The sequence below is a fragment of the Rhipicephalus sanguineus genome, chromosome 5 (genome assembly GCF_013339695.2).
Source record: "Rhipicephalus sanguineus isolate Rsan-2018 chromosome 5, BIME_Rsan_1.4, whole genome shotgun sequence".
NCBI classification, from domain to species: domain Eukaryota; kingdom Metazoa; phylum Arthropoda; class Arachnida; order Ixodida; family Ixodidae; genus Rhipicephalus; species Rhipicephalus sanguineus.
The window spans coordinates 143,786,351-143,797,731 of record NC_051180.1 but is presented as its reverse complement, the minus strand read 5'-3'; the positions used below and the strand labels follow the sequence as shown (position 1 = coordinate 143,797,731).

Sequence of the window (11,381 nt, the reverse complement as noted above, 5' to 3'; positions counted from 1 at the left end):
AGTGGAATTCGCCATAAGTGAATTCAGAGCAGCAGTCACTCCGTGGAGCAGGAAAAGTGTCCATGAAAATCGCGGAGGAGGACTAGAACACTGCGTGGCATATTTCCCCTAGTCACCCACTACATCTTTACCTGCTTAATGGCACCGTGGTAGTCGTGAGTTTTCGTGGGAAGCGGTGAACTATTTGGACACCTCAGCACGGTACACAGCATGGCTCATGGCTTGATAGCAACAGCTCAGGGTCAGAAGAATCAAGTTTTGATAATTGCGATGAATCGGACAGGAGAAAAACAGTTTTCAACTGGCTGCATTCCAAACGGTATGTTCAGCCTGCATCCAGCAGGTTGCAACTTCTGGGCTCCCGCTTTTGCTCTGGTAGGGGAGTTACGCTACAGTCGCAGATTAGGGGGCGTTGGCTCTACACCAGAGATGAGGGCAGTCATTCGGCGGCTTTGAATTCGCCACTGGAATTCAACAAGAGATCCAGCGACCATGAATTGATGCAGCACCGGCGAATTCCTCTTTACAGCAGCGTTACATCACACGTAAAGTGGAAAGAAATACCAGTCCAGTGCACTGTGCTGTTGCAGCTTGCTAACAGAACCTTGAAGTTTGCCGTGAATAATACAACACTGATGCAGTATGTTCATCGAACAGAGCGACTTGCTCTTCGCTCAGTCCTATTAACGTGCAACATTGAAAAATATTGTGATCTCAGACGAAAAAGGGCTTTGGCCTGAATTCATGTGAAAGGAAGGCAACAACCTAAATGACACACGTTTGTGCATCGCGGTGCCTTCTTTTTCGACACCATGTGGGTTATGTCCAAAGAATTGAGCGAGAACCGGTGCAGCATAGAGGGTCTTGCTCAGTTCTATGGTTTATATTCAGAAATGGTCAAAACATAAGGACACAAAACGTACAGCCTTGTGGATACAATTGTTACAAAGCCAAAAACATTCCATTCATGAATGATGCACAGAAAAAAAGAGTGTCTAAAATAGGTTAGTTCTGGCATTTTGGCAGAATTGGTGAGTAGGTGTTGTTATTAGAGGACTTCATGCTTAGATTGGTAGAGTGCCAATTTGTTACTGAGTAATTCAGAAATAAATTCGAGCCGCATTTTTTTTCTGCGAGATTAGAGTTATGGAATTTTATTAGATCTGATTAGTTTAGCTGAAGACCCAAGGCCAAACCCCATATGTGTGAAAATGCACGCGACAGCGACAAGCGATCCTATGAGCGACGAAACGAGCCGTTCGTGCGACGTGTCGCGTGCTCGATATCGCACGATCACTCGGTTTTTCAGATTTGGAATCCGTCGCTCGTCGCCCGGAAGTGCTGTGCTCAAGCAGCCAATAGCAAAACACCGGAAGAAGATGCATCAGTGACGTACTGCTGTGTGCCGCCACTTTCTTATCGACGCGCATCAACAACAACGTTCATCAACATGGCCAACGGCGACGAGCGCAACGTTGACATTGAACGCGAACGTGCTTCAGGGACGGGAACTACCATATTTATTCAAATCTAAGCCGATGTTTTTTTTTCCGAAAAAACGATGTGCGAAAGTGGGGGGTCGGCTTAGATTCGAGTATAGATTCGAGTACAATGACCAAGTTTTTTTTTTCTGGCCTTGCGAATTTCAGGGGTCGGCTTAGAATTGGGGCCGGCCTAGATTCGAGTAAATACGGTACAAGTCCCGCGCCGTCTGTGACGCGGCTTGGCGGCACGTATCAGCAGTAATGGGATCGAAAAAAATGCTGCAAGACAATGATAAACATTTTATATATCATTATGCAACAAAACATCGTATTTTACATTGCATACCGCTGAAAACGGGCCACTTTTGGTACGAGTAAACGCCCCTCATGCCAGCAACAGTGGAGATCGCTCGCCGAAGCTGTCGCGTGAATTGGGTTTGCCCATGCGAGCGACTGCTTGCGCGAAGACCTACGTCGCGTCGCTCGTCGCTATCGCATGCATTTTCGCGTATATGGAGTTTGGCCTTCAATGTTGAAACTTTATTGTACACCAGTGGTCCCGATAGCCAGTTGTTAAAGTCTGTTCAAGTTTGCCATTGTTATTACATTAGTTGCATGGGTGCATTGCAAAGCTCATTCAAGACATGCATACATACTATTATAATATTACATCGAACACATAGTTACACAAGTAATTATGTGTTCAAAACCAAAAGAATAGCCGTGACTAGCGTGAACTTCTACGGATGAATGTACGACGGGAATCACTCGCGTAGAGTCCTGTGTAATTTAATTCTTTTTAACATTCAGCTGGAGTGGCTGGCATGCAGTTGAGCAGCAGTCGCCATTTGTTGTCCACAAGTCGCCATTTGTTGTCCACGGACAACACTGATCCCCACCCCCATGCTCTTTCTACTCCAAATAGACTTTTTCTTGAAAATTTTATGCAATATACTTGCATGTTTGTGTGTACGTGCACATGCATCCATATGTGTGTCGAACGAGGCAGAATAACGCATCTTAATAACGCAGCTTAAGGTTCACAGTTCAACATTTGCCTCATAAGGCGCGAAAGCACTGTATGGTTTAATGTTGGCGCCCATTTGTCCTTGCCCAAGAATAGTGGTCGGAAGACTCGTAGCCCTAGGACAACCGAGCCACTGCAAGTACGTTACACGCTGATGATAGTTATGCCTGCGCTTGCCTTGTAGGAAAACCGGCCGTGCCTCAAGATGGGCTTTCCTGCGTAATGGGACTAACGTCATCGACACAAAAGTCTCGCGCTACGATGGGTTCTATGAGCATGAAAGTGGAAAGCACCGCAATTACTGCCGCCGCCACCACTGCTGCTAAGTCTGAAACCCCAGAGCCATGCCAAGGAACCCTTGCAGCGAACCTCCGGACTGAAAAATACCAAGGTTAACATCTGCCGCTTCTCCTCTCGTAGGAGTAGGTGTGATACCGCTAAATAACGATTTGGTGGCAAGAGGTCGAGAGAAATGGCAGAGTAAGAAAAAGAAAACTCTGATATGGGGCACACACATATAATGCGAAAGAGCTCAGGAACCTCTAAAGTACTTCTCTAAAGGATAATCGATTTCTCAAAAGCCAGTCCCAGTTTAAACGTTACATTGGTGTATACAGTAAAACCCTGTTAACTCAAGAGTAGCAAACACAGAAGAATTTTGTGGGGTGGGCAAAATCGCGAATAAAGCTCACTGGTCATGCGCAGACAACGTAGAGCCTTTAAATAAAAGCTCCTCTGACATTTTGTAAATTGTCTTTTTGTTATGGGCTCTACATTAGTCTGTTAAGATGTGGGCCCAGATGTTTTAAGGAACATATTGGTGTCCATTGAAAGGACAATAAAATGGTGATTATTATTTTGAGTTCATTGCTGTTGCGTGACTTGACATCAGACACGCTGGCCTCTGTGGGCAAGAATGCTAAGCTCGAACTGCATGGTGTCTTTATAATGAGCAAAAATGTGACAAGCAGTAGATGCCCGTGCTGTCATGGACACAAGTGCATTCGCATGGAAGAAATGAGAAATTCAAACATGGTTTGGCACTGTGCCACAGACCCATTGGCTAATTTAAGCAAAAGCAAGACCATGCCTGAAGGCATCCATTGTCTCTACTCCCCAAAGAGGTGTTCCACTGCGATGCACAGAGGAAAACACCATCTGGGGGCAGTGGAAGAATGAACTTCGTGCCATGTGACTTTCAATCTGCACTGTCATTGGTGGACACATAAGTGGCAGGCAGCACAAATCTTTTTTTTTTCATCTCTTGAGGGAAATGTGCAGCTATATAATATTCAAATGCGTTTGTCAGAAGGATGCCTGCGACCCACTGGCAGGTGTCATTCGCACCAAAAATCACGTCATGTGACTCCAGCTTGACTAATACTGTGCAAGGACTCGACGCACTTAGCACTGTGTCAGGTGACTGTTGCAAACACCAGACTTGAGGCCTGTCATACGAGTAATTTATTACTGCATACCTGCCAGCTCTCCTGATTTTTGACCTGTCTTCCCAATTGTACATACGCGACCATAAATCTCCAAGTGAACTCTCTCAACCCAATTTCTAAAAAAAGAAGCTACAGTACCGGTAAGATTGCGAGTAATCACAAGACCATCGCCATGGCACCCCGTCGTGCCCGCCGTAGCTATGCAGCACACAAGCAGCTCTGGTGCTACCGTGCTGCGGTTGTTCTAAAGTATGGCCAAGCTCTGTGAGTACCTGGTGCTCACCGGTGTTGTACTGCGTCAGGTTGACTGACGGATAGTAGCGAAGCCCAGATAGCGCATTTTGAAGCAGTTTGAGTTAGCTAAGCACAAGCGATGTCTGCCAAGGCTTGCAAGGAACGTAAAAGAGAAACCGTGCAATGGCCACCGTGCCAGTGGATTTGAAACTGATGATATGAATCGTTAAGTACTGTGGTAGTGTGTTCAGTGCGAGGCAAGCGACCCACTCAGGTACGTAGAGTTCTGAATAGCTCGGGCTTTACTAAGCCACGTGCCGCCTCATATGAAACAAAAGAGGCAGAAGACCATTGATCAAGACGGGAAGTACTGACAGTGCTTACTTCGATGTTTCCAAAGTGAGATAAACTTATATCTGTTGTTTATTGAACTCGAAACTACCAATATAAACTTCGTCGAGGATGCGTTCGCGATCGTGAAATCAGGCACTGACCGTGTTTGTATCAGTTTGCCGAGAGCAGGGCGCGCCATTTTCTTCTCTCTGTGAAATGAAAGTGCCAATTCCATGTGCCGCGCAGTGTTATGTTTGTCTCACACGTTCACAAGAGCCTTGACTACTGATCTGCAGTGAATTCTGAGTAGGCAAGCAAACTGCGTGCAAAATATAATGGATAGAAAGAAGGACGGAAGAATAAAAGGGGAGCACAGCGTGTGGCTCAGCTAGCCGGATTAGTGCTAGCCCTCTTGCCTAGGCAACTGGTGTGTGCAGTAGGGTGTAGCATGCAGAAGACTTCAAATGTTGCAACTGGGGCGTTTCTCTGGCAGTGGCGATTTGGTTTCTTTATTGTCTAATCTAGACTGATAATTACTGGCCCTTGTTTGGTATAGTACTGTTGGGTAAACAGTGTGATGCATGAAGCAGCAACACCACAGACCATCCGCTTTCAACCTCCTCGGCCTGCTGCACCTAAACTTCGTTCCTGCTAGTGCTCATGTGACCCTTGTCACCAGCAGTGGGGTGCTACCACAGTACAACATGACTATAATATTTGAATGAGTAGGAAACACTTGGCAGAGTATTACACAGACACTCATTTGTTCACTGTCTGTTTTACACATGTATAATATGCTAACATCCAAATTGAATAGAACTCGTATATAGATGTGCTGGCCAAATATGTTTGGTAGTTTCCATGACATCACACTGGGAGCAAAACTCTTTCAATATTGACGTATCTTGGCAGCTGCATTTTGGAGCATGAATGGATAGGTGCAGATGCAACATGTGCTAGGGTTGAGGCCTGAGCTAGTGGGTTCATGGTTGCAAAAGGAGGGGACGCAGTGCAAAATTTTGGCGGAACAAAGACTAAGAAGAAACGACAACGACGCATCTTTGTCTTGTATTCCGTGAAAATTTTGCGCCATTTCCCTTCCAGAAGCAAAGTTGCCTTGTGGATCGAGCTGGTGCCTAATTCCTGTGCAGACTTTAGTATCCTTTCAACACACACTGTTTCAGCATCACGCTAAGTTTGACATAAAACTCTATCTCTCCGGAACAGAAGACGCAGACGAAACGGACATGGAAACATGCGACGAAGGCTTTGAGAGCAAGCAGGCAAAGGAAGAAGCCCCGCCGGACGACTGCCTTCCCGCCGCCAAAATCTTGCCGGTTGACGCCTCGGGTGACATCTTGGGCCCGCACGAGATGGCCCGCCAGCCAAAGCAGGCTGTCGTGGCACCGCTGCCCAAGAACCCGCTGTCCAAGAAGGACGACTAGGTCACCGGCCACCTTAGATGTGCCTTAAAATTTTCTTATAGCTCCTACTACTAACCAAGACAGACTTTCCAGTGTGTAGTGTGGAGCGCCAAGATGCTGCCATGAATCTTGGTGAGAGATTAATGAAGCAAAATGTTTGTAGCGCTTGTTTTGGGTGATTGTTTCTCTTAGGGAGGGGTGGGGGGTGGGTTAGGGCTGATGTGTTTGTGCACGTGTTATTGATAGCAATCTCTCCATTTTGTTGTGACTGTGTACAGTTAGCATTCAAATTCTTTGTTCAATAATTGTGACTAGAATAGTAAATTATACGTCTGGTTTCTTTTTTTTTTCATTCTTGTGGCCGGTGCAGTTGAAGGGTCTCATTGAATGTGTACGTGTGTTTTTTTTTTTAATGTGGAGTCCACGCTCAAAATGAATTCTTGCGTGTTGGTGGCTGTGAAGTCCCACAGCACATCTTATGCACTTAATGACTGTCTGATTCGCAGCAGTCGTCGATCATTGTGCCAGCTTTCACACAGCTCGTGGGAGGGTTTTCTGTTTTTTTTTTTATATATATGCAATTGAGTGTCTTTTTCTGGTAATGTTCGTCACTTGCATTTTCTAATTGTGTTTCAAGAGGCCTTAGTAAAGTGCTGCTTGTGTTACAAACCGTGCCCCTCTAGGCTATTAACTGTGTCAAGTGTTGTGGTGTATGATTATGTGCGCTACTAAAATTTAAGTGTGAATACCAGAGAATTAAGTTTAACAGTTCATAGAAGCTTTCCAAAAGACAGGAATAAGGGTAAAAAATTTGTACGTCACGAATAGCCTTAGGTGCTTTCATTTAATATTCACGATGCTGTGTGTTTTGACTTGTGTCGCAACGGTGCAGTGCCATTGATGCTGCTGCTTTAAAATTGCCATCATACTGATTTCGATCAAAGTGCCTGCTTTATTGATACCGCTGTTTTAACGAGACCTCTCGGTGTCCTGTACATGCTGTGAATGGCTTCCTAGTTATAGTATATTGGTCTATAATTAAACACCACATAAATTGAACTCTTGATAATTTGAACGAGACTCATTCCCATAAAATTGAATTGATGCAATGTCATCTGTTGCGTACACACACAATAAGGCCATCTTACAATGAGTTGAATTTTAGTGGCATTGTCTTATTGGTTGATGAAAAAAATGTGTGAATGCTTTGAATATCATGCACTGCAAATTAAACGTGGGCTCTAATTGCTCTGAATGTAACTGCTGGTTCAGATCATGGTTCTCACTTCTATAGTCTGTTATTTAAAGAAAAAAAAATACATCCTCATTGTGCATTTTTTTAAAAGTTGGACTGTTATATGTGCCTTGGTTGTCTTTTTTTTTTCTTGGACTGTTTTGGTGTGTCCTGTTGTGAGATTGAATAAATCTGTGCAGAAACCTCCTTGCCTACTGCGACCCGCAATACGAAAAGCAATCGCTTGTATTATGAGCACCAAAAAAAAATTTGAAGCTGCTTCGCTGACGTAACATGCAAAGACTGGTTAAACAGTGCAGCTTGTGGCATCATATTGTTATTTCATTGCTTGACTTTGCTCATAACATTTAGTGGACCGGGGGTGAGTAGTGGGGCTTGCCCAATTTCTGTGGCACATACCCGCTGGGCTAGTTATAGACAGCTTCTTCATTTTTTAGTGGACCGGGGGTGAGTAGTGGGGCTTGCCCAATTTCTGTGGCACATACCCGCTAGGCTAGTTATAGACAGCTTCTTCATTTTTTAGTGGACCGGGGGTGAATAGTGGGGCTTGCCCAATTTCTGTGGCACATACCCGCTAGGCTAGTTATAGACAGCTTCTTCATTTTAAGTGCGAATGCACTTTATAAGCGACCCTGAATCCGCCGTCCCATAGCAACGGCGCGAGGAGCGGAGAGGAGCGTCTGTAGCAACGGCGCAGCGACGTCACGCCCCACGTGACTGCGCGCGCTCCGCCCTCCGCTCCGTGGCTGCGCGCGCCCCGCGCATTGACTGTGGTGATGAAGGCCGGCGGCGAGACGCCGAACGAAAGCGTGCGAAGCGAGCCGAGCACCCCGAAGCCGATCTGGCGCGGGGACGCGCGATGCGTGAGCGAGCGCGGGCCCTCGAATTCGATCGGCCGGACGCGCGCTTCAAGCGAGACTTCCTGGACTGCAGCTTCGGATATAGCTGCGCGGTGTGCGATCGACTGTGGTTCGACAACAACCTGAGCCCCATCTCGGGCGTGCGCAACGCCGCCAACAAGTTGAACGCGTTGCGGGTTCTTTGGAACGAGTTCGGATGACAGATCATCATCATCAGTAAAAGTGCTTGGCACTTAAAAACGGCCAGACCTCCGTGGGTAGGCTGGCGCGTGCTCTCTCGCTGCCGTCTCCTTCGCTCGGCTCTGCAGTTTAGTCGCGCGCGCCCCCTCATAGCATCACCCCGTGCTTCGCACTTCCTCATACTCCCCTTCGGGGAAATGCGGGTTTTTTTAGTGGACCGGGGGTGAGTAGTGGGGCTTGCCCAATTTCTGTGGCACATACCCGCTAGGCTAGTTATAGACAGCTTCTTCACTTTTTAGTGGACCGGGGGTGAGTAGTGGGGCTTGCCCAATTTCTGTGGCATATACCCGCTAGGCTAGTTATAGACAGCTTCTTCATTTTTTAGTGGACCGGGGGTGAATAGTGGGGCTTGCCCAATTTCTGTGGCACATACCCGCTAGGCTAGTTATAGACAGCTTCTTCATTTTTAGTGGACCGGGGTGAGTAATGGGGCTTGCCCAATTTCTGTGGCACATACCCGCTAGGCTAGTTATAGACAGCTTCTTCATTTTTTAGTGGACCGGGGGTGAGTAGTGGGGCTTGCCCAATTTCTGTGGCACATACCCGCTAGGCTAGTTATAGACAGCTTCTTCATTTTTTAGTGGACCGGGGGTGAATAGTGGGGCTTGCCCAATTTCTGTGGCACATACCCGCTAGGCTAGTTATAGACAGCTTCTTCATTTTTTAGTGGACCGGGGGTGAGTAGTGGGGCTTGCCCAATTTCTGTGGCACATACCCGCTAGGCTAGTTATAGACAGCTTCATTTTTTTAGTGGACCGGGGATGAGTAGTGGGGCTTGCCCAATTTCTGTGGCACATAACCCGCTAGGCTAGTTATAGACAGCTTCTTCATTTTTTAGTGGACCGGGGGTGAATAGTGGGGCTTGCCCAATTTCTGTGGCACATACCCGCTAGGCTAGTTATAGACAGCTTCTTCATTTTTTAGTGGACCGGGGGTGAGTAGTGGGGCTTGCCTAATTCCTGTGGCATATACCTGCTAGGGGGTGCTTGGCACATGCCCGCTATGCTAGTTATAAACAGCTTCATTTTTAGTTAACCGGAAGTGAATGTAGTGGGGCTTGCCCAATTTCTGTAACACATACCCACTAGGAGGCGCGTTACGCTCTGCGTAACGCAGATTAACCTTGACCTTAAACAGCTCTGCTGTTAATATTGTACAGTTCTTTGGCATGTAATCTGCATCGAAGATGTTCGAAGCGTATGAAGAGTGCGGTGTGAATGCCCATCAAAATTGAGGGAATCTAGGGACTTGGTGGAAGAGCCGAAAGTCAAGTTTGCTGTCACCGAATTTGTCGCGTGTGATGTCACTGCTGCACTACTTATGGAAAAACAGTGTTTTAGAGACTATCAATTTTTCGGAGCTTGCCGGCAGAGGTAGAGTTTTGAAGAGGTGGTGCTGGGGAATTATTTTAACAGCTGTATTTTCCGCAGCTTTCACGAACGCTCAAACATGGAACACTGCTTTATTAGGAAAATAATCTTGTATTCTGCTTGTAGGAGAGCAGAGAAACACCGTAGTGAAAGATGCAACGTCTGCTCTGTTGGGTTGAGATTTTGGTGCCTGCAGGCATGGAGTCAAGTTCACTTTCCTCTGGAAAGCTGCCTGGAGTGTGAATCTAAGTTTGAAGAGACACAAGAGTAAAACACTAAATCAGCTTAGACGGATAAATTATTCTTGAAGAGCTCCAGTAATTTTGTTATCATAGGTCTTGTGTGTACTCCAATTCCTGTACGAGTCGTACCTCCTACAGATGAACCCAGATATATCAAACCTGAAGGGAACACGAAAAGTTCTATATATAGGTAATTCGATATATAAAATATTTTATGTCGAAATTATTTCGAGGAGAGTCCTCTTTCAAAACTGAGCCAAGGATGATAGGTGCCTTTGACGAAGATAGGTCCACCTGTCGAAACGTCGGCTAGCCTGTCTGATGCACTTATTTGTTCCCGTTGAGACGACCTGTATATCGCATTGTTTCGCAGTTTGACATACTCGAGAAATAAGAAATCTCTTTAGATTTCTGTCGGTCGGTGTCCTGAACACCACGGCACATTACATTCAAGATTGCATTCTGATGCAATAAGCTCGGTGACTGCTTAGAACGACAGAAATTTGAGCTAGCTGGTACGGGTTAAGTGAAAGGAGATAAAGTACCTGGCTTCTTTTCTCATGTGTCCGTGTCTGCACCCATGATCTTTTTTCTTGGTCACTGCATTAGCAGGTGGGGTATGCTCGACATTTTCTTCCTCTCTGTGATGCTGTAAATGGCCACCAAAACAGAGAAGTCCATCATTGTGGATGAATGTACTCAAAGTGCAGATATTCAACCGTTGACCTATGGCTCTGCTTTGCCCTCCTTTCGGACAGTGTAAATACAGCAAGCCTTTGCTAGATCGAGCTGTTCGGTGCCGAGATCAACATAAAGGGTTTCACCTGGTCTTTCTGAGGGATCGATCTAATCCCAGCCACGGCGGCCGCATTTTCGATGGAGGCGAAAGTGCTTGAGGCCCGTGTACTTAGATTTAAGTGCATGTTAAAGAACCCCATGCGGTCAAAATTTCCAGAGCCCTCCACTACGGTGTCCCTTATAATCATATTGTGGTTTTGGGACGTTGAACCCCCGCAATTATTATAAATCTTTCTGAGGGATCAAAGTGCAAAGAAGTGACACGAAGAAGCCTTCATAACCGGCTGTATTTCATCACTAAATCTCCTATGGGCTCCCTTTCAGAAATGGCCATTGCAGCACCATTTTAGTCATTGCATTTATTTTGGAATCTCTTGCTGGGATTATTACAGGGGTAGGACTAATACATGAATAAAATGCACAGAGAGTATGCTACATATTGATAGAACAACTGCATAATAATGAAATACAGACAAAATAAGACCAATTCTTACACAGCTGTTCATGCAAAGATGCAAACAGTGAGAAAAATAGAAAAACATTAGCAGGATATAGGTCTTTGCTAAACAACAGCTTCTTCCTTGAGGTCAGCCAATAATTCCTTTCCCATCCTCTTGTTCTTAGGTCGCTAACGCAAATTTTTGTCTGTTGCATACAGCCATTTCT

At 45.9% G+C, this 11,381-nt stretch overlaps 1 protein-coding gene across 1 annotated transcript in view; it reads left to right on the top strand.

Annotated features, from left to right (window-relative positions):
* The window catches only part of LOC119395004 (endoplasmic reticulum junction formation protein lunapark-B), a 20,983-nt gene extending 15,012 nt beyond the window's left edge, over nt 1–5,971 (top strand). The window contains exon 5 of the mRNA XM_049416055.1: nt 5,711–5,971. Coding sequence (XP_049272012.1) covers nt 5,711–5,971 — 261 coding nt within the window. The remainder of the gene's footprint in view (nt 1–5,710) is intronic.
* The last annotated feature ends 5,410 nt before the right edge of the window (nt 5,972–11,381 follow it).